We start from the raw sequence: 24,807 nt of genomic DNA, 5'->3' as shown, positions 1-24,807 counted from the left end.
TTGTGCTGGTCAATTATGAACAATAGGCAAAATTGAACTGCTAGCAAAAATTTAAGCGAATTTGGTTGGGTCGAGGGACCGCTGCTGCAAATATTTTTATATTAGTGGCTCCTCCCCTAAATCTCACTCTAAACTTTTGATAAAACTTGAGAGCCCTGACTTACCTTTATTTACATTGTAGACTGAGGAGTAGTTAAATAGATAAAAATAGTAAGAAAATGTGTCATTAAAATAATATTAATGTGATTGTTCATTTTTTTCATGCAATATTCAGTGTCGAGTGTGAGAAACAGGGAGGTTATCGTGAGGTGTAGGTGTTATAGGTCGATGAGGAAGCGTGAGGAGCCACATTCTCTGCAGGTTTGATAAGAAATTAAGGCTTGGTTTCACAGACAGGGTTTAGCCAGGATTAGGCTTTAGTTCAATTAGAACATTTAAGTAGTTTATATATATATATATATATATATATATATATATATATATATATATATATATATGCATTTATACATGCATTTTAGTTTGAGACTGTGAAATTTATTCTGTCTTGTCTGTGAAACCGGGGGGATTGTTATGATAAAACTAACCCCTTACACTAGAAGTTCAGAATTTCTACACCTAACATTACCCCTACTTGCACTAATATAGAAAAAGGATTGAACTGACTGGAACTAGCTGTGCATTTAACTCCACATTTTACTACAGACTTCCAGCCAATCAGAATAGAGTATCCAACAGACCATGGTATAACAGCATTTATAAAACAGTTAGTTCCAATCCTTGATTCTGAATAATCAATAGCTTTGTTTTATTCATGAAACAGCATAGCCTCTCATACCTTATTGCTTTCATAACAAATGTAATACTAATGTGATGAAGTTTCCTAAACGTCTAATTTAATTTAGGTCACCTCCCTGACCCAGCAGTATTGGCTATTGGAGAAGCTGTCAAAGGACTCACTCCCCAACCTCTGATTTCCTGCGTCCTTACTGATTTATCAGAACTGTCTTTATTGGACTCCATATTTGGTCCTGTGCCCCGAGGTTCAGTGTTCTCCTACCAGTGCCCTCCTCTTGTGACCAAAAACTGCACAAAACATCCAGATGCTCCTGTGTTCCCTAAACTCCCTATTAATTGTTCAAAATTTCCAAAGAGCTTTCAATTTGTCCCCAACTACCACCAGTTCATCCATTTGGAGAGCCTAATTGCCACACAGGAGTTGGCAGTTATAATGGAGGAGCAGACTCAGGAACAATCCGAGTGTCCACTGTGGACGAATATGCTCAAGCCTATTTATTTATTTTTTATATTTTAATTTATTTATTTAAAAAGGAAAAGATTAAGAGCAATCGGGCCTGACTCAGTATAAAACTGATTTTCAGCAGGTTCCTGTTCTGCAGAACATAAATACCTCAAACATGACAGAACTCCAGGACCATACAATAACAAACACACAACAAGCACACAAACCACGATAGTAAACAAGCATCAGCAGGAGGCCATAAAGCCATCCCAGTGGTCACAGATATACCTGTCCATCAGATGGCGAGCAAAAGTTTGTTTAAATAGTCTTATTGATGTTATAGATCTGATGTGCTGTGGAGTCTCATTCCAGGCTCTAGTGAGCAAATTAAAAAAAGATCTCTGTCCAGTTCCTAAAAGCCGGTATAGGGAGAAGTCCATTTGCAACAGATCTCGTAGTGCGTTCGAGCCTTGAACTGAGTTTTGGAGCCAGCGTAGTCAATCCCGCTGCAGTATGACCATTTAAATTATCTGATAAAAAAGGTTCAAACCATGGCTTATTCTATCGTTCTGAAATGTCAAGGCAGTACTCAAAGATAGTGCAACACAGTGGTGAGTCCAGCCTGGAAGCCTGTTGTGGATCTTATAGGCTCTATTGTAGAGTCTCGCTACAGGTTCAAGAATCTCATTTGTTGTGAGTGACCAAACAGGTAAACAATACGACAGAGTGGACAATATAATGGCATGAAGATATGTTTTAGAAACAGAATGCAGTAATTTTACTATAAACAAATAACTTTTGGTTTAACTTCCTGATTAAAATTTGGACATGGTCACGATAAGTAAGATGTGAGTCAAGAGGACTCCAAGATACTTATACGTGGACACAATTGAAAGTTTTTGATTAGAAAAGGTGATGAAATTTGATATACACAGTTGTTTCCTAGATGAATAGAAATATATACATTCTGTTTTCTTAGTATTCAGTGTTAAATGGTTATCCTGGAGCCAATCATGTAGATGCTGTAGGTCTGAGTTAAGTTTGTAATTAATTGTATCAATATCTGAGCCAGACAAAAAAATGATAGTGTCATCAGCATATAACAAAGTACTAGAAACATCAAACACATTAGGAAGATCATTAATGCAGAGATGGGGGACTCGAGTCACATGACTTGATGCAAATTTAAGGTCTTGAGACTTGCTTGACTAAAATAAGAAAATTACATGACTTGACTTTGACTTGAGACCCAATGACTCGAGACTTGACTTGACTTGAACTGTATGACTCGAAAATGACTTCATATACATTTTTATATAAATCATCGCAATATTGATGACCAAAATGAAAGCAACGGAATTACGCGCGATTGCGTGACGCACAGAGCACAGAAAAAACACACAGCGCGGTGAGCGCCAAATACATTCATACAAGAAGATTTGCTGTACGCATAATAACTGGCAAGGGATATCGGACACGACCATCACAACCTCGAACTTCAATCACCACGTCTAAAAGTAAGCTATATGGCTTGTTTAACCTGTTTTTTTATAGTTAATTTGACTAACGTTAAATCTAGAGAGAATGGTGGTCAAGACAGCATGCCTCTTTATACAATATTATGTTTTCAAATGTAGCTTTAAGGCTGTCAATAGATTCAAATGATAATTAATGGTGGCATATTTTTTGTATAACGTGCATAAATTCACGCTGACATTTGCCACTGTTTCTTTCAAATCACGCTTTAAAGCCAAATATGTCGCTCTTTCCAATGACGAAAAAAAGCATAGAACACTGTTAATGGTGCTTTGTCATGTTTTATGTTTCTCTTGAAGCAGGGTCAGATGTTATCAGGGGGTTGGGGGGCAATGTGAGCAGAATTAATATGCACCCAAAATTCAAGGTGTAGAAAAAATGTCCCTAGTATGAGTTATTTTTATATTTATAACATAAAATATTTAAAAAAATATTTCCAGAATATTGGCGCGATTGCAAATGTGATGATAATGATTTTATACAACAGTCCAGTAAACAAAGAGTGAATATTGTGGTGTGAAATTTTAGACGTAATATTGTAAATATTCTCTGTTTTGCTCTATTTCTCCAATGACAGTAGTTTCAAACAATCCACAGAAAAATAGTAGTTTTGTGATTGAGTGACCTAGTTGTTTACCTAGTTGTGACCAATAGGCGCCACCTATTGGCGGTTTTAATTTCATAATTAAAAAAATAGACTTTATAATTTTTTAGCATCTAATTTTTTCTATATTAAAATGATTATATTTAAATAATTAATCTCATAACATTATTTATGGTGTTTTAATTGCAGTGTAAATGCATGGATATAAAAAAAATGGTTATAGCATAGTTAGAAAAAAATGCCCCTGGAAATTAATTGGGAAATTTAATGTCTGGGTGATATTGCATAAACAAATATATAAGCAAAGTTAAACATATGACTTTTACTATAAAACCAATATAATTAATGCATCACACTTGTGAATTTACCTTCAAATGTTTTATCTTCAAAATTTTTCATATAATTGTTTTTATTATCATAATAATTCCAAATTTTTATAATCATAAATACATGCTGTAATAAATTATACGAATATTATTAATATTACAATATAAATGTATAAGAAAGGTAATCAAGGTAATCAAAAATAAATAAGGTTGAGGCCAATATAAACTTTTTTCTGTTTGGTATTGTAACTTGACTTGGACTTGACTTGACCCTTAACAGGACTCGACTTGACTTGCTTGAAGTGAACCATTGACTTGACTTGACTTGACTTGGTTGCGTGTACATGCGACTTAGACTTGCTTGAGACTTGATGGTATGGGACTTGAGACTTACTTGTGACTTGAACACGTGTGACTTACTCCCACCTCTGCATTAATGTACATAAGGAAAAGTAAAGGACCTAAGATGCTGCCCTGTGGAACTCTCATAGAACATACTCGTGACTGAGATGTTACTGAGCCGATTCTTACAGTCTGAGATTTATCACTTAAATCTGATTTAAACATGTCTATTGCAGACGAGGACAAATGAAAAGAAAAAAGTTTATTTAGCAAAATTTGATGATTGACCTTTTCAATCGAAGGCGAAGGCTTTTCAAAAGTCTATGTATATGACTCCAGTAACCTGACCTTTATTTAAAGACGCCCGTATCTGCTCAGTAAAAAGCAGCAACGCCGACATAGTTGACCGCAATGGTCGAAAACCATGCTGACAATCACTGAGCAGGTTATTGTATTCAAGGTGATTAATTAATTAATTATATAATGTTTTTTCAAGTAACTTAGAAACAGTTGGGAGAATTGCAATTGGGCGGTAATTCGAGATAGTAGTTGGATCCTCAGACTTAAGAATCGGGGTGATCTGGGCTGTTTTCCACATGGCAGGAAATACTGATTGCCTAATACACAGATTAACTAGATGATGGAAGAGCGGAATAAGTGTACTAGCGTGAGTTTTAAGAAAAATATATTTAAATTATTTGCATCACAAACATGAGAAGCATTCAAAAAACCCAAAATGTTAGTTATACACTCAAAAAAATGATGTGTTGGCTTTCTTAACTTTTTTTATGTAAACAGGATCCACTTGTTCCACATAACTGGGTTTCGTTAAACAAACATAATTTGTTCATGTAACTTCAACATCATGGAAGTCATTTTAAGCGATCCAATTAAACTCTGAGCTGAGTGTTAAATGAACACTGAAGCAGTGTTAAAGTTAATGAGATAATTAAGTGAAAAATTGAGTGATGATTGAGCATTATTGAAGACACCTGATGTTAACAAGCAGAATCACTGAAGGAGAAAACCAGAATTTTTAAGTCACCATTATGGTTTGGTTTAGTTGGGCTCTTGACCCTTAAACAATTAACTTTAGATTATTTTTGGCTGCTGTACATGAGTTATAACAGCCAAATGATCAAATAGAAAAAGGTGATCTGATGATATTGGTTGTGATTTAACATAAGCATTATATCACAATCAATTGACCTGAATCACTTAACTCATATAGGACCAAAATTCTGAGTTAAGTTTACCTTATGGATTATAGCAGCACTGCTGTTATAGAGCATACTATTTTTAGCCTTTTCAATGGAATCCAAATGATCAAATCAATAAAAAAAGCTTTAATTTTTTTTACTGTATGTAGGCACACACAGACATCAAGAATCAGCCTGTGAATCTCAACAATGGTGACAATTATAAAGTATGTTGCAATGCATTCTGGGTGCCATCAAAACTCATTCATGGCTCCCATCATGCATTGCTGCATGAATAAATAATGAGCTTATGTTCAGAGGTGATCTGTTTGTCACCATTGCTGAGAATCATACGCTAAATCTTGATGTCTGTGTGTGCCTGCATGCAAATGTTTTTTTAGAAGTTTATTTTTTTTCATTGAATTGATCATTTGGATTTCATTGAAAAGGTTAAAAATGGTATGCTTTACAACAGGGATCACCAACCCTGCTCCTGGAGAGCTACCGTCCTGCAGACTTCAGTTCCAACCCTGTTCCAACACGCATGCATGTAATTTTCAAGTAACCCTGAACAGCTTGATTGGCTGGTCCTGGTGTGTTTGATTGGGGTTGGAGCTAAAATCTGCAGAACAGTAGCTCTCCAGGAGCAGGGTTGGTGACCCCTGCTCTACAATGACAGTGCAGCAATAATCCAAAAGGTAAACTTAACTCAGATTTTGGCATCTGTATGAGTTCAGTGATTCAGGTCAAATGATTGTGATATAATGACTATGTTAAAACACAACCAACATCTACAGATCACATTTTCTATTTGATTATCTGACTGCTATAACTCAAATACAGCAGCTAGACAATATATTAAGTTAATAATGTGGGGGTCAAGACCCCAACTAAAACAAACACTCATCTCCATAATGGTGACCTGAAATTCCGGTTTTCTCCTTCAGTGAGTCTGCTTGTTAAAGGAGAACTCCGGGCAATTTTTAAGTTAATCTTGATCGTTAGACCTTTGTGAGTACTGACTATAGAAAAAAAAACGAACCGGATTGGTGTTTGCTAAGCGGAGCTGCGACCGCGAATGCCCAGAGCTCCCACCCAGCTAAAACGGCAGCTATGGGGGCATCGACATAAAGAGCGTTTTTGAGCCTCTTAACAGACACAAAATGCAATTAAAATGTCTGTCCAACATGAACAGGGACCCTACATGTGAACAAGATGCGTTTAGCAACTTAGCCATTGTTTCAACTCACCTAAATAGTCTTTTAGACGGCAAGCTGTAGTCTCGCGCTGCAGTCCCGTGCTGTAGCCGGAAAAGGTAAACAATGTCCAGGTGGGAGGAGCGTTGATCATGTGCGACGAGTCTTCGTACATGGAATGGCATTTTTCTTCAAACGGCCCCGCTGTGTTGAGTGTGTGTAGTCATCCTTGTCAAAGTGTTCACTGCAAATGCGGTAATCTTTAGCGCGTAGTACTTCTACGGGAGTTTGCACATCAAGTTGAAATACAACTAGCCACAAACTGCAGAATCTCGAGGTCATGGAAAGGAAGACGATGAAAATTTAAGCTCTTATATTTTCGCATTCTGTTGTCACAATTCGGAAAGGCACAAACACGAACCATTTCTTCTTCACTTGTAAGCAACTCTGATCATAACTCGTCGCACATGATCAACACTCCTCCCACCTGGACATTGTTTACCTTTTCCGGCTACAGCAAGGGACTGCAGCGCGAGACTACAGCTTGCCGTCTAAAAGACTATTTAGGTGAGTTGAAACAATGGCTAAGTTGCTAAACGCATATTGTTCACATGTAGGGTCCCTGTTCATGTTGGACAGACATTTTAATTGCATTTTGTGTCTGTTAAGAGGTTCAAAAACGCTCTTTATGTCGATGCCCCCATAGCTGCCGTTTTAGCTGGGTGGGAGTTCTGGACATTCGCGGTCGCAGCTCCGCGTAGCAAGCACCAATCCGGTTCGTTTTTTTTTTCTATAGTCAGTACTCACAAAGGTCTAACGATCAAGATTAACTTAAAAATTGCCCGGAGTTCTCCTTTAACATCAGGTGTCTTCAATAATGCTCAATCATCACTCAATTATTCACTTAATTATCTCATTAACTTTAACACTGCTTCAGTGTTCATTTAACACTCAGCTCAGAGTTTAATTGGATCACTTAAAAATACTTCCATGATATTGAAGTTACATGAACAAATGATGTTTGTTTAACGAAACCCACTTATGTGAAACCAGTGGAACCTGTTTACATAAAAAAGTTAAGTAAAGCCAACACATCATTTTTTTGAGTGTAGCTAAGCCAGTGTAACGTTAGTTATGATGCATAACGTTAGGTAGCTTACTTAGGTAGCTACGTGTGCTAGTGATACATGCTTCATGAAAAAATAAATGCCATCAAAATGAAAACCGCAAGATTACCTGTCCAGCAGAAATAAAGCCATCATGGAGTCACTTTTCAGCCCCTTGAGATCCCTCAGTTGTCGCCACCGCTGGAAAAGCCACGCCGATATTGACTCTCATATGATATCTTGATTTATCCAAAGTTTTTTTTGTAAAAAAAAAAAAGTAAATTTTGTTCATAGCCTTTTCAAATACTTCCTTACTTTTTTTTAACTTGTTTGACTTCGCTACCTCTGTATGCAGGTACTGAGAATTTTGACTATTCTTTCTCTGCCATAATTGTTATTACTAGCTTCCGTGCCTCTTCAAATGGTTGCGCACATTTGGGCTGCTCCTGTATCAGCAGAGGTGGTATCCATGGTAGCGAGGGAGAGTGACAGTCGCCCCAGCCAATCATTTCTTTCGTCCCGAATGGAATAATGAGCTGTGTTTATTACAGTCCTGAGAGGACTACAGACACTCGATTTTTATAATTTCTTTTCCAGAGTATTTACATTTTAATTATGCATTGATATATAAAGACAGTTTAAACTAATTTGGAAAAAAGTATTTTTGGGGAATTCTACCTACCCTGCCTTTAAGTATATGATATTTAGTGAAAAATGTTTAGACTTAAGTTGTCTCGCAAGTCAGTAAAATAAATGAATCCAGCCCTTTGAAAGATTCAGCTGGAAGGCCGGTTAGCGACCTCTGGAGGGAGACACCATATCGCATCCTTGCAGTTAATGTGGACAGATAGGCTTGTGTGCATTTGTGAATCAAGGCCGCGGAACAACAGTCTCAAAAGTCACGTGATTTGCTGTGCATGAAATTACATTTACAGATAAAGCATTTGTGGATTGTGAGCAAAGCAATGTGATGAAGGACATTAATGCATTGTAAAACACCTCCTTCAGGAGATGCCCAGTGGCGGCGGTGACCCCCTGCCTTAGGTTGTCCTCTGTTAGGCCAAAGAAGATCTTACCCGTCATTGAGAAATCACCTTCGTGCACACTGGTAACCGCTCTTCCCATTACCAAATCAGTTTTCTCCGACATAATCAGTTGTTTTCTGGAGCTTAGGAAAGGCACATTCAAGAGTCACCAGAGCCATTCGGACTGCCCAATAGTGTTTACACAGGGAGACAGGTTAATAACAGCAGTATTTAATCACTGAAATCCTTTTAACATCTTAAAAGTAGCAACCTAGCACTGCTCAGAGTCAGTGAATTTAGTTCACATCGGTCTATTCAGTGTACTGTTACATCTGTAGCCGGAGCCATCGGCCCTGTTCCATGGTGGACATTAAAATGAGACAAAGAAGTTAATGATCCTAAACTAAAATAAATCAAAAACATCACTTCTATCGTGTAAGGTCTGCACTATTTTAAAGACTTCTTTAAAGTCATTCAGTTTTTTAACATTTAAATACAAATTACCCTCTGAATGGCAATGATTTCTTTTAACATCTCTGTGTCTATGGTTTTCAACTGAAACACTGTGCTTTAATATAAATAGCTTATTATCACTTATGACACAGGCTCAGATAACAGCTTTTAGCTGGCATTGAATGAGAGAGACTCTGAGGCATTCAAGACTGGTACACTGCCCTCTCATAAACTTCTAACATCAAACTTTATCTACCATATTTTAACTCTAGCCCAGCTTAAGGCATCTTTGCCAGAAATTACATACGTTTTCAAATAAACAATTTTATAGTTGTCTTTTGCCCATATATCAGGGAATTTAGACATTACAAATTTCCACTCAGATTGAGTCTGTCGCACTGGCACTTTCAGCCACAGCACACACCAGATTCAGATAAGCAAACTGTTTCAGCCAAATCACAAGCATATCTTTTGAAAGTAAAACTTCAGCTTCTAGTTCTTTCCTGGTCAACACTTTTCAAGCTGTTTGTTTAATCAAATGCCTTTCTATACATTTTACATTTAGCAACCGTACTACTGTACTCAATTTTAGTTGTTAATTTCTCAATTACCATAGTTTAATATCTGACTTAATTTGTTTCTTCCCCTAGGAGTTTATCAATCTCCAATTAGGATTCACACTAACTTTTACGAGGCTATCACGCTCTGCTTATGATACATTTTGATACACATAGTTCTTTTGCAGTTATCATTTTAAATCATCCTTTTAGTTACTTTTACAATTTGCAACTAATTTTTTTAGTCATTATCTGTAATTTTACATTAAATAAAAGTGCTGTCGTCACCGGCGCGCAATGACTTATGGGGTAGGATCGGGTAAGATAGACCGCGCACTTTTCACGGGTAAACGAAGGGTGCATTTGGCGTCGCTTTTGAATCAGGGTAGCCTTCATCGCGCCGCGATGACGCAACCAGCCTTTGAATACAGCCTTCAATGGATGTGAAATTGAATTGGGACAGCCCTCATCGTGCCGCGGTGACGCAATCGGCCTTCAAATCCGACCAATCAGCCTTCAAATACGGCCTCCGAAGGACGCAGTCTTCACATTGGGACACAGCTTATATGTCTATACCTGAATCTGATGTTTCTGTTCCTCTCTGATCACTTCAGTCTGATAAACCTGCTCTCTGCTGCCCCTGCTGGACTGGAGCAAATATATCCATAGTGCAATAAACAGATACACAAGAATGAAATATGAAATAAAAACAAAAATGCAGTTTACTATAATAATAATAATGTTTATTGACTGTTTTATTCAAAGTGAAAGCAATACAACTCAAAAGCAGTTTAACAGACACTCAATATCAGAATAATAGTCACGACCACATCAGAGGTTTGGTGTCCCAGATCACCCTCATTCACATCATGAGAAACAGGATGTTGTGAGTTTATTATAGCAATGAGAAAATATGACAATATTAAATTTCCCTTATAAAAAATTCATATGAAGATCAGATGGCAGTTCTTTTTTTTTTAAAGACAGAAACCTCAATCAGAAAATATACATTCACAATAGGAATGATTCACTAAAATAATAGAAGCAAAAGCACAACAATGAAACTTATTTCTCACAAATACATTTCTTCATATCAGAGCACAGCGCATCATTCCAGTTGTTCCCAGGGTCTCTTGAAGGATCCAGTTCAATACAGTCCTCGTTTCTATAGTTATTTGGCTCACCGTTGTGCCAAAACCTGAATAAAGTGTGTCAGATTTTCAGTTATTCATGATCAGAGATGTTCAATGAAAGTTTTTATCCATTCAGAAAACAACAATTGACTGTTCTTCAACAAATACCTGCAATTGCTGAAAAAAAAATAAGTCAACCTAGTAATAAGTTGTTTAATCCTCCTCTTCTGAGATCTTCAGAGATTTAACATCAGTTATCTTCAGTACTAAGACTGTGGCTGAAGTCAATTGTAGTTTTTTTTCTGATCTGGTTTCTCTTTCTTCAGTGATTCTTCTTGTTTATAGCAGATGTTGAAATGTTTGAAAGAATTTTTCAAGAAAATCATACTAAATTTTAAATGACGTTCTATTAACATTCAGGAAACTGTACATTTTTATGTTCTTGGAATGTTACAAATCAACATTACTAGAATGTTAAGTTGTTAATAAAAATTAAGTTGAAAGAATGTTTCAGGAACATCATAACCTTAAAAAAACGTACCTCTAACATCCAGAAAACTGGACATTTTAACATTTCCATAAACAAAACAGAATTGAAGTAGAATTTAAAGGATTTAACAAATGCATCCAAAGTGTTTCTGAGTGTTTTATCACTTACCCTTGATTCAGTGCTGAATTATCCACCCATTTCATGATCCCCTCAGTCTCAGCGTCTGACAAACCAATCCACACTCTCTCCTTGACTAATGAAGTTATGAACCTCTGTGTGTGAATAAAAACAGGAATGTGTGATTCCTCTCATTGATTAACAGACACTCACAAAAACTCACCCATGGGTTGTCACTAGGCCCTAAACTTCTGCCTAGCCCTCTTAAAAAATTGTGATTAACTTTGTGATCACTTCAGTCCCCTTTAAAACATGAAACAGGCAGCAGCAGGCTTCGGCTTCACATCGAGAGCACGTCAGAAACAGAGGACAGGGTGTGTGTGTTCATCTGAGCCTCATTGGTCTGTCCCTGCCCGTCAATGCCAGAATATTTTAGATGACCAATCAAATCAAAGTAGGTGGGCTTTATGTTCAAAGACGCGAGTAGTTTATGCTCAAGTGTGAGAAAAGAGGAAAGTAAATAAACTACACATTTCATATTTGACAGCTGTTTTAGGTCATATATGTTAGACTCACAGAAATAATCAGGCAAACTAATAAATGTTGTCTAATATATCCACTTTTAACTGAAAATAGACCTACACTGTAAAAAAAAAAAAAAAAAAAAAAAAACTTGAGATTTACGAAAAAAAAAAGAAAAAAAAAAACGGCAGCTGTGGTTGCCAGTATTTTCCGTAAATAATATGGTGGAAAACTTTTGTCTTACGGGACTTAAATTTACGGGCAAAAAAAAAAAAAAAAAATGTAAAAAAACCTGTGAAATTTATGGTAAAAAAAAAAAAAAACTCAGCTTGGTTGCCACTATTTTGCAGTAAAACATATGGTAGATTTTTTTTAAAATCATGCACTCATTGTGAGCTGAGCCCCCCTAAAATGAAAATCCTAGAACGCCCCTCACCTGCTTCTCTTCAGTGTTGATAATGACCAGATCAGCTCCTCGATCTCTGCAGAACTTCCTGCTCTCAGACCAGCTCTTCGGCTCAAAGGAAATGAAAAAACTGTCATTTCCTTTCAATAAACACAAAAAAAGTTGCTCATTATTTGTGTTGTAAAGTACAAATAAATATGTAAATTAGGGCTGGGGGAATTAATGTGTTAATCTTTGCAAAACGATATCTTCGTTAATCTATTTTGCAAATAAAATAAAAAAATAATGCAATTGACGTAGCACTTTTTTAATTTTCGATTAATCACAGCAAATTGTGCGATTAATTAGTTAAAAACGTGTTATCGATTCCCAGCCCTAATATAAATACATTTGTACAAACCTTGTGCAGATAACGTCCTAAGTTCAGTCTCTAACTCCAGTTTCTTTTGATTCAAAGAGTCAAAACTTCTCTGTAACTGGCTTTTCTCAACACTGAGATCATTGACTCTGGTCTCTAACTCCAGTTTCTTCTGACTCAAAGAGTTGAAGTTGTTCTTCAGTTGGTCTTTTTCAGTCATTAGTTCAGTGTTCTTGTCCTGTAAGCTGTTGATAGTGTGATTGCACTCTTCAACTGTGTTCTTGTAACTCTTTAACAGGTCTCTCTCTGCTGTGATGGTGATGTGCAGTGTGATGAAGACCAGTAGAAGAACACAAATGAGCCCGAGACACACTGTCATCAACACCAAACACCTGCTTCCTCCTGACAAACAGACACAAAACACACACATATCAGTGAATACACTTCATATTATTAGAAAATATGTTTCAAATCAACATTTGTAGTAATCAAGCGTTGTGTTTAAACAAACTGTAGGGATTTTTAATGTTCCTTTACAATGACAAACATCTGGAATTCATATTTGCTCAAATTTGGAACATTTCATATAAAAGCAGAAACAATGACAGTTTTTTTTTCACAGAAAACAATAATTGAAACTTTACGTAACATTTCTCATCCGCTCAAACATTAGCGACACCGTCTCTGCGTCAAACGAAACTTTCTGCTTACTTTTCTTTCGATCTTTTCCTTCATCCTTGCAGCGACTCTGTGTTGGAGATCTCGATCTGTTATTAATATTTCTGCTTACATAAAAGGTCCCTGATTCCATTATCAGCTCAAACTCACAGTTGTACAGTACGTGTTCACAGATGAGGTGTGGTCTTTAAGATGTGTGCCGTGTTTTTAAATAGTACCAACACAGGAAGTGGTTTTTATTAGTTCAGATACATCTAGATTTCTTTCTCACTCTTAAACTCTCTGTATGCTCATACTACTGTATGATTGAAAATATATTGTATATTCATCGTTATATAGTCAAAGCATTGTGGAGTTTTCCCTGTGATCAAGTTAACATCTACAACCTCCAACAAAGGGAATCTGTGGTCACATAAACTGACTCAAACACACTAAAACAGGCCGAACTGGACCTGTGTGTTAATTTACATCGCTGTCATGTTCAGGAAACAGAGAGGATGATGGGAAATAGAGATTGTGGGATGAGGACTTCCTGTTATTAAACACAAGTGGGTGACAACAGAAGATTCACATTTTCCTTTTCTCAGTAGATTTCACTGTTTTACCATTTTCACTATGATGGAATAAATAAATAAATAAATAAAATAAGGAAATAAATAACCCATTAACTTTGAGTTCAAATCTGAATGGTAGAAGCTTCGAAGATCCTGCAAGGAAAAGACAATTCTTTTTTGAGTGTATTTACATCAAGGTGGAAAAGGACTTTTATCATACAACTAAAAAAGATTATATCAAACTTATTGAGTAATTTTACCTTGTTGGAGAAATGAGGTTATGTCTACTGACAGTTATGCTTCAATAAAACCTTGTTTTTCGGACCAACGTGTGTGATCGTGGTGTTGTTGCTCAGTGATGATGTTGTCTGGGTTTGGGCTAAAGGAGTGAGGGATTGTGGGCAGTGTTCGGGTGAGACTGAAGGCGGTGACTGAGTAGTTCTGACGTCACATTTATACGGAAGTCTCAACGGCTTGTGAAAAGGCACAGTTACTTTATGCAGGCTGTGTGCATATGTCTGTGGATTAACTGTTTTGAAATGTATATGGTAGTTACATCGGCCCTAGACCTCTGTTATCATGAAAAAAGACAGGAAATTTCAGTTTTCAGTTTAATTTTTTGCACTTTCACTTTTGCTTCGGTCCTAAATTTCAGCTTTAAAGTAATTTTCTGCTTAATGCACTTTTCATCTTTTCCTTCATCCTGACAGTTACTTTGTGTTCAAGCTCCAGGTGTGTTCTTAATGTCTCTACATTCAATATTTTGATTTCATAATTTGCTCTTACAATATGTAACGATCATCAGCTACTGTAGAGTGCCCTTTAGAGCTACTAGAGGCCACTCCACTTCAGATTGTTGTTATTCCCTCACAAACTACATTTCCCATAACTCACTGCCCGGACTCATCATCACTGATGAGTTCCACTGCATCTCTGAGCATTTCTTTGGTTCCCTGTATTTCTGTTTCTTGGACTCTCTGTATGGAAGTAAAATAATGCCAACTGTTTTTGAAACAAAAAGCCTGTTGAATTGCACTACTTGAAAAAAAAAATGCATTGCATTAACCCTGCTTGTATTGTAATGCATTGTATTTTTAGGGCTTGCATTTTTATGGGCTGAAATTTAGCATGGTTGAATATTTAAGCTGTGAATATTTAAATTCAAAACATTTCAAACACATTTTCATTAGTAAAATTTCCATAATCCATATTCACCATTCCCATTTCACTTCCAAAATATTCAAACTGATTAAAAATACAACCTATAATATTCAACAGGCGGTTTTCGGTCCATTTTATTTCGCTTTGCAAATTCGCTTCCACAAATTCAGTGGTTCAAATTCGACAGTAAATTCAACGTTGACATCCAGGAACTGCAGGAAAAGCAGTAGATTACCGAGCTCTCCATCTGCTGTTAGTCGACCTCACCATATAACAGCATTATAGCATATACCAGCATATAGCACACACACACACACACACACACACAAACAACAACAACAAAACTACCCACAATATTGCATCACTAATACATAAGTGTACCAGTAACAGTGTGTGTGTGTGTGTGTGTGTGTGTGTGTGTGTGTGTGTGTGTGTGTGTGTGTGTGTGTGTGTGTGTGTGTGTGTGTTTGTGTGTGTTATATGCTGCTAGCTATAAACAAGAAGTGGTTTCATATCACACTGGCCTTTAACAAGAATAAAAACTTGCAGTCCAAACTAAAAACTCCTTGCAGACTCATACTACTGTGTTTGTGTATTGCATATTCAACATGTTATCCAGCTTCAAAAACCAACAAGAGGAATCTGTGATCACTCAAATAAACTCAAACACACTTAAACAGCCCAAACTGGACCTTTGTATTGATGATGCAGAAACAGCAGAAAGTGCCTGAATCTGATGTTTCTGTTCCTCTCTGATCACTTCAGTCTGATAAACCTGCTATCTGCTGCCCCTTCTGGACTGGAGCAAATATATCCATAGTGCAATAAACAGACACACAAGAATGAAATATGTAATAAAAACAAAAACACAGTTTACTATATTACTAATGGTTATTGATCATTTTATTCAGAGTGAAAGCAATACAACTCAAAAGCAGTTTCACAGACACTCAATATCAGAATAATAGTCACGACCACATCAGAGGTTTGGTGTCCCAGATCACCCTCATTCACATCGTGAGAAACAGGATTATAGCAATGAGAATATAAAGATAATTTTACATTTTTCCTTATAACAAATTAATATTAAGATCAGATGGCAGTTTTTTAAAAGACAGAAACTTCTATTAGAAATTAGAAATTCACAACACTGTAAAAAATACACAACTTGAAAAAAGTTGAAATTACTGATTTTGTTGTGTTGGTTCAGCAAAAATCCACACTGTAAAAATTTTAAATACTAATTTCCCCTAGCTTTTGACTCAACTTTTGTAAGTAACAGTTATACGAACTGAAAATAAGTTGTCTGTGACACACACAAAAACGTTTAGTTGAGTCAACTTGACATTATTTATTTTCTGGAGAGATGCAACTATTCTGTAACAAGTCATTTGTAGTTGAGCCAATTCAACATGTTTTGCCTATTGGAATCAGAAGTTCTTATTAAGAATAAACCGGTTCAGATGTAGCTTTTTTATTGAAAATGTTTGGTCCCTTTTTTGGTGATGAGCGTTTCCTTGAGTTGGTCAGTTTGACTCTTTTTGTTTTATGTGATTTTGTGGTCTTTGTAACGGTGTTTAGCAAAACACATAATTTGTTGCAAAGAAAGCCATAAAAATGATCAGGTGATTCCTCATCAGCTCATTATCACATATATCCCCATGTGATAATGAGCTGATGAGTTGAATCAGGTGTGTTTGATTAGGGAGACACAGAAAATGTGCAGTGTTGGGGATACTCCGGGAGTAGGGTTGAGAAACACTGATCTAGATAACAGCATTATAAAGGGAATAGATCACCTTTTTATTCCTGATCAAAAGATATAATTTGTGAATAATATATTAGATTTACCAACAAATCATGTATGAAAAATACAATGTAATGTATTTAAAAATTCAGAATGTCTGATCTTCTGCAAGAAAGATTTGCTGGTATAAATATTAATTAAAATTAAATATTACAATTAAAATATTAATAAAGAACCTCACTTATGGTCAGGAATAAGATTTGAGATTTATTCTATTATATGAAGCTGAAAACTTGATAATCAGACAAAATTAGACAACATTTTTTGAATTGGCTCAACTACAAAAGATTTGTTACAGAATAGTTGCACCTCTCCAGAAAACAAGTAATGTTTGAAAAGTCAAATAAAGTTAACTCAACTAAACTTTTTTTGTGTGTGTGTGTCACATACCGAGATGCCTCTCGCTGCAGTCTGCGGTGGACATCCAACCCGGCCCACATCGAAGTGTGATGTCAGAAGCCACACCCATGTCCATAGGTCACGTCAATCACAGTACTGATTGCCTACACCAAACACTGATCCCTAAACCTACCCATCACTGTATCCTAACACCTACAAAAACTCTTTTAATCTAGAACCTATATACTGAAACCCACCTAAAACCTACCCTACCTATTGGACATGGGAATGGCTTCTGACATCACACTTGGATGTGGGCGGGGTTGGATGTCCACCGCAGGATGCAGTGAGCCCTACTTGGAGAGACCACTTATTTTTAGTTCATATAACTGTTATTTACAAAAGTTGATTCAACAAGAACAAGCTAGGGGAAATTAGTACTAAGATTTTTGTTGTTGTACAAGCTTACATTTTTTTTATAGTGAATAAGAATGATTCACTAAAATAATAGAAGCAAAAGCACAACAAGACTGAAGGAAACTTATTTCTCACAAATACATTTCTTCTTATCAGAGCATGGTAGATCATTCCAGTTGTTCACATGTTTTATTCCAGGATTCAGTTCAATACAGTCCTCATTTCCAGAGTTATTCGGTTCATCTTTGTGCCAATACCTGAATAAAGTATGTCAGATTTTCAGTTATTCATGACCCCAGATGTTCAATGAAAGTTTTTATCCATTCAGCAAACAACAAACGAGGAGCTTAACAAGCTATTCATCATAAAAGAGCCAACAATATTCACAGCACCAGCCCAGCTAACAGGGAACAATCTCATAACATTGGCTAACATACTCAAGGTTATCTCAAAGTTATGAACAAACGTTTATTCCAGTAATGTTATTGGAATGTTTGTTCAACGTTATCTGGTATTTAATATTGTTCTCAAAAGGTTCACACAAAAACATTATTTATACATTGTTTGTAGAAAGATTTTTAAATGTTCTCATAACGTTGGGAGAAAACGTTCTTACACTCAAAAAAATGATATGTTGGCTTTAATTAACTTTTTTATGTAAACAGGTTCCACATAACTGGGTTACGTTAAACAAACATAATTTGTTCATGTAACTTCAACATCATGGAATTAAGTAATTTTAAGCGACCCAATTAAACTCTGAGCTGAGTGTTAAATGAACACTGAAGCTGTGTTAAAGTTAATGAGATAATTAAGTGAATAATTGAGTGATGATTGAGCATTATTAAAGACACCTGATGTTAACAAGCAGAATCACTGAAGGAGAAAAGAAAACCTGAATTTTAGGTCACCATTATGGAGAACAGTGTTTGTGTTTGTGTTTGTTTGTTGGGCTCTTGACCCTCATATCATTAACTTTAGATTTTGTTTGGCTGCTGTATCTGAGTTATAACAGCCAGATGAACAAATAATAAGGTGATCTGATGGTGTTGGTTGTGTTTCAACATAATCATTATTTCACAACCATTTGACCTGAACTCAAACAGAACCCAATATTGAATTAAGTTTACCTTATGGATTATTGCAGCACTGTCATTGTAGATCATACCATTTTTAGCCTTTTCAATGATATTCCAAATGATCAACTCAATAAAAAAAAGAACCTTCTATAAAATCATTTGTATGCAGCACACACAGACATCAAGAATTAGTGTATGAATCTCAGCAATGGTGACAAACCAATCATCTCTGAACATAAGCTCATTATTTATTCATGCAGCAATGCATGATGGGAGCCATGAATGAGTCTTGATTGGTGGCACCCAGAATGCACTGCAACATGCTTTATAATTGTCATCATTGTTGAGATTCACAGTCTGATTCTTGATGTCTGTGTATGCCTACATAAATATAATATTTTAAAGAAGTGTCTTTTTGTTTATTTTTTATTGATTTGATCATTTGGATTACATTGAAAAGGCTAAAAATGGTATTCTCAACAATGACAGTACTAGTGATGGGATTTATGGCTCTTTGAGGGGATCCGGATCTTGGCGATCCATTCCTTTCAAAGAGCCGTTCAAAAGAAAGGCTCATTTGGCTCTTTTTAAATATTTAGTCAGTTTCAGGAAGCCAGCTTGGGGGTATCTCAGTTTATCCTGGAAATAATCATTGAGAGGAATGATGAGGTGAGATTTGTAGTCAAATAATTAAAACTCATCACACACCAATATCTGAGTTTGAATTATTCTGAAATATTGATTATTATTTGTCGCGTGTGGACTATATTCTATAGGGTTGCACAACATCCCTCTGCTTAGAAAGTGACATCACTATTTTGGATTTACCTTTAGTACAAAGTGTGTGTATGTGTAAAGCTATGTTGACTTATGTTATTCATACAATACCTACTCACAAATAAACATCAAAAACAAAGCCGGCTGCAATGAATTTCTGTGCAAAACAGCTTTTACTACAAACACTAACACTTCCACACAAGAACATTGTTATCACACAAGAAGATTTTGATAAAAAAAAAAAAAAAAAACGTCTCTTTTTAAATATTTAGCCAGTTTTAAGAAGCCAGCTTGACGGCAGTGTGCACAAGTCATTGGCTCCGCTCCTACCCAATGACAGAGGCACGTAGGGGTTTTTTTCTACTGGAGTACTCACGTAAAGGATGCGTGCGCGTGCACAACTACTATCATCATGCTGTTAGGCAGTAGCACCCCTGCGCTGGGTGCGGCCCTTCCCCTATAACTGAGGAGCTAATTTGTGTGCATTGTGTGAAACACGCATAGGAAAAAAGAACGACAGAAAGAACGGCTCCCCTCCAGCTGCGACTCGGCTCCCATCGTTCATGTTTATGAGCCGTTCAAAAGAAACGGTTTGTTCGCGAACGTCACAACTCTAGACAGTACTGTTATAATCCATAAGGACAACTTTAGGTTGGAAATTGAGTTCTGTATGAGCTCAGTGATTGAGGTCAAATAATTGTGATATAATGTTAAAACACAACCAACACCATCAGATCACCTTTTCTATTTGTTCATCTGGCTGTTTTAACTCATGTACAGCAGTCAAACAAAATCTAAAGATAATGCAATGAGGGTCAAGAGCCCAACTAAAACATACACTAATCACCATAATGGTGACTTTAAATTCAGTTTTTTAACATCAGGTGTCTTCAATACGGCTCAATCATCACTCAATTAATCACTTAATTATCTCATTAACTTTAACACTGCTTCAGTGTTCATTTAACACTCTGCTCAGAAATTAATTGGGTCGCTTAAAATGACTTAATTCCATGAAGTTGAAGTTACATGAACAAATTATGTTTGTCAAGTCAAGTCAAGTCATCCTCATTTATATAGCGCTTTTAACAATGTAGATTGTTTCAACGCAGCTTTACAGAGAAAAAAATATAATTTAAGGTAACAGAGATGTTTTTTTTCCAGCTAAAGTTAGTTTTAAAGTTAGTTTTGAAGTTTTGTTTAACGTAACTCAGTTATGTGGGACCTGTTGACATAAAAAAGTTAATTATAGCCAACATATCATTTTTTTGAGTGTAGAATTTGATGAATGTTCTCATAATGTTGGCAGAAAACATTCTTCGGATGTCCTTTAAATATTTTCTGGATTAAAGCTAGACACTACACAATAAAACCCCTTGTTTCATTAACAGCACTCAGCGTGATCATTAGTATTGACACTTAAAGTTAATGTTTAAATCACTAAAGGAAAGAGGAACACACATTTGAAGTCACCATTGTGCTGATCAGTGTTTCCTGTAGTTGGGCTCTTGAACCTTGATAATTTCATTAGTATTTCTCTCGTTGCAGAATCAGTATGTACAGCAGCATGATTATCATGACAGAAAAACATGATACAGAATTACTGAAAATGATGATGACTGTAAGTTAATATTGATTTCATCAGAAGTGGTATAATTCACTTATCACATCTGAAGTCTGATCACTAATTCTTTATTGATGCTGAAATACATGCAATTGCGTAAAGAAAAAAAGAAGGGTCAAAAGCCCGAAAATCTGATCACCATAATGGTAATTTCAAACAAAACATTTTCAACCAAACATCAACATCTAAAGATCTGTTCATTTTCTATAAGAATGTTATTCTATTAACATTCAGGAAACTGGATAATTTTATGTTCTTTGAATGTTACACAAAATTGTTAGCTGGGGCAACAGCAGAGTAGTTCAGAAGTTAAAGTGCAGAAAAGCAAAAGAGAGGAGAATTTATACATACAATTTATTCATGGAAAGTTTCTCCATAAGTGTTTTATCACTTACCCTTGATTCAGTGATGAATTATTCACCCATTTCATTCTGCCTTCAGTCTCAGTGTCTGACAAACCAATCCACACTCTCTCCTTGACTAATGAAGTTATGAACCTCTGTGTGAATAAAAACAGGAGTAAGTGGGATTCCTCTCATTAACTAACAGTCACTCACACAAACTAATCTCACCTGCTTCTCTTCAGTGTTGATAATGATCAGATCAGCTCCTCGATCTCTGCAGTACTGCCTGCTCTCAGACCAGCTCATTGACTCACTGGATATGAACAAACATACAAGACCACACAGATTTCCTAAAAGAAACACAATTTAAAAAAATGGATAAAGATAAAGAAAATTATGGAAAAAGAATCTACTTAAAAAAAGATTCGTACTGACCTTGTTTAGATATTTCCTTCTCTAGTTCTTCACTCAAAGACGTGACTCTGGTTTCTAACTCCAGTTTCTTCTGACTTAAAAAGCTGAAGTTACTCTTCAGTTGGTCATTTTCAGTCATTAGATCAGTGTAATTGTCCTGTAAGCTGTTGATAGTGTGATTGAACTCTTCAAATGTGTTCTTGTAACTCTTTAACAGGTCTCTCTCTGCTGTGATGGTGATGTACAGTGAGATGAAGACCAGTAGAAGAACACAAATGAGCCCGAGACACACTGTCATCAACACCAAACACCTGCTTCCTCCTGACAAACAGACACAAAACACACACACATATCAGTGACTAACAATTCACTCTATAGTAAAAGATATAACTAAAAATCAACATTCGAAAGGCCTTCTTAAATAGTTTTCTTCTGAATATTCTTTTATAAATGACAATTATCAGAAAATAATATATGGTAAAATATGCTAACAAGAATATGCTGAAAAAGTAAAAAGAAGAAAACATCTGTTTTAATACATTACAAATATAAACATTGACGTATTGTTCTTAGATAACAATCGTTGAAATTGTATTTCTCAATTCTTCAAACATTATCACCACATCACTGCTTCAGAATAAACTTACTGCACTTTTGAGCTTTTCCTTCATCCTGGTGGTGATTTGGTGTTTGAGGTCCAGTTGTATCCTTAGTATCTCTTCTTTCAAAATTTACATAATAAACATCTGATTCCATTATTTGCACTTTCTTACAGTTGCAGTGCAGAATGTGTTCACAGATGAGCTTTGGTCTCTATAGAATGAGTACCGTTTATTTAAACAGTACTGACCTGCCCACTTTTGCAGAACACATGCAAAATGAAATGACGCCCTAAGACCTTGAATACCTGGAATCTGATATGGAGCAGTTTAATTATTTATTTTTGCTCTGTTCTACGTATATGCTTGAGCTGTGGGAGAAAACATACAAATATATATTACATAAACGAAAATGCCTATGGCATGCATGCCAACAGTGGCGCATGGAGGGATAATAAATTAAGAAAATACCTAAAGATGTTTAAGTATTTCATTTAAATAAAGTCCCTCAAACTTGCATATGGATGTACATTTTGAGGTAATAATTCCATATAGTCACAGCCTGTTTTATTAAAGGGTAACTAAACTCCTGGTAAGAGCCTGACTCCACCTACTGGTAATATTTGAAAAATGCTGGAAAAGTGGAGATAGAGGGGACGAACAGAGGGCGGGGCTGAGCTGGGGTGGTCGGGGTTGTACACCTGAGACCCGCAGTGAGGGATTAATTGACAACAGCTGTCAGACTCGCTAAAATGTAGAGCGACTTGAGTGACGCAAGTAGCTTTTGCAACAGTCATTTGAAGTCGAGGACTTTTCTCCCCCACCTTCACCTGAAGTGGAGGATGTTGAATTGTCTGTGGACACAGGACCACAGCCATATCAATTCGAGCCGCTGGCACAAACTGTTAGTCTTAGGGTGTACTCACACTAGGCACGGTTGCCATGAACCGGGCCCGAGTACGATTATCCCCACTCCCCCTCTGGCCTGCACTCACATAGGGTTTCAGCATTCGTGCCGGAGCACGCTTACGTCATTATGGTGCGACGGTTTCGGGATAAACAAGAAGAGCGGCGCTCTCTGAACACAATGGAGTCCATCGCTCTGTTTTCTTTTTGGATAATTTTGTGTCGTTTGGTCCACGGTGGTCCACAGCCTTCTCACAGCCTGTTGTTAAACAGATGTGTCGCCTTAGTGGCGTGAAGATTTTCACGTAATCGTGCTGCTCGTATGAGGAGGTTTGCAAGGTACCAGCTGAAGTGCAGCAAGGACTTTGCAGCTTTGATTACGGACTACAGTTCCCGTACATCACGCGTCCTGTTCCGTGCTCCAGCACGGTTAGCGCTCACACTGCATGCGAACCGCGCCCGAGTCCAACTGAACCGTGCTCTGGCCCACCTCTTCCAAGCGGGCCAGGGCCAGCTAATCGAGACGCGCCCGGGCACGGTTCGGAGCACTTACACTAGTCAAACGAACCGCGCTTTGGTGGTCAAACGCACTCGGGCACGGTTCAAACTGACTAGTGTGAGTACACCCATCTATTCAATTATTTTGAGGTAATTATTTTCAGGATATTATTACTATAACGTTCAGTATATTTTGTTGCTATGTGAATAAAATATCCATCAAAACGCGTGCTTGTCGACAGCAGAGGATTAACCCTTAAAATACTCTGTAATTTTTGGTCATACTTAAGAAATATAAAAAAATAAACTGTTGAATGTCTATTTTTTATGTGTCCACTTACAATCGAAATAAAACATTGTGCTTTTGTAAAATAAAGAAAATAAACAGGGAGTGCTTTCTGTCACTCCATCTCCGTTAACCTTTTTTCTCGAGCACGTCTCTAAACTTAAACAAAACTCAGCAAATACTATTCACCCAAGCATAAGCAACATATCTTTATAATCATTTAAGTTTGTACTTTTAAAATATCTAATTAAAAACTAAAATAAATATTCTCTGTTTATGTAATCTATAAAAAAAGACAGAGGTGTCAGCCGATCTCATTATCGTTCTCTCAGCTCATTATTCTGCTAATGTGACACGCCCACGGAGAGCGCGCGCTATTCAGACGCAAATGATCTGAAGCGACACATGCAAACGTGTCTACGCCCCTCATAAACGCGATAACACAACTAATTTAATCATCAGATTAATGTGCTATTTCTCTTGCGAGGCTGTGAGCGGGAGGAATAATCCTGGGACATTTACCTCAGAACATGTGTTGGTTTATTTTCATTTCGAGGATCAACGGATCTAGCCGAGAATTGTGAGTAGCCTAAGTTTTTTATTCTTGTGCTTTGTTCTAATCGCGATATGGAATGAATGAATGAATTAACGGCACAGATGGGCGCTGTTGTTTATGTTTAGCCTACTATGTTACAGATGAAATATGAAAAACAA

The 24,807-nt window shown here is 36.6% G+C and overlaps 1 protein-coding gene across 4 annotated transcripts in view; it reads right to left on the bottom strand.

Annotated features, from left to right (window-relative positions):
* LOC143710449 (C-type lectin domain family 4 member E-like) overlaps positions 1-24,807 on the bottom strand; it is a 98,030-nt gene that overhangs the window by 17,070 nt on the left and 56,153 nt on the right. For 2 of the 4 annotated variants that reach the window (XM_077201411.1, XM_077201413.1), the window contains exon 6: positions 10,306-10,614. Coding sequence is in view for 2 of the 4 variants with exons in the window: in XM_077201414.1 (XP_077057529.1) it covers positions 21,826-22,125 (300 nt within the window). In the remaining 2 variants the exon portion in view is untranslated. Of the gene's footprint in view, positions 1-10,305; positions 10,615-11,375; positions 11,480-12,282; positions 12,393-21,825; positions 22,126-24,807 lie in introns of those variants that run through there. The other 2 variants (XM_077201412.1, XM_077201414.1) reach the window with 2 other exon arrangements.

This window comes from Siphateles boraxobius, unplaced genomic scaffold, assembly GCF_051911475.1.
Source record: "Siphateles boraxobius isolate OS27281-9 unplaced genomic scaffold, OSU_SipBor_1 47, whole genome shotgun sequence".
Classification (NCBI taxonomy): domain Eukaryota; kingdom Metazoa; phylum Chordata; class Actinopteri; order Cypriniformes; family Leuciscidae; genus Siphateles; species Siphateles boraxobius.
The sequence above is the reverse complement of the archived record's forward strand: the minus strand, read 5'-3'. Positions and strand labels throughout refer to the sequence as shown.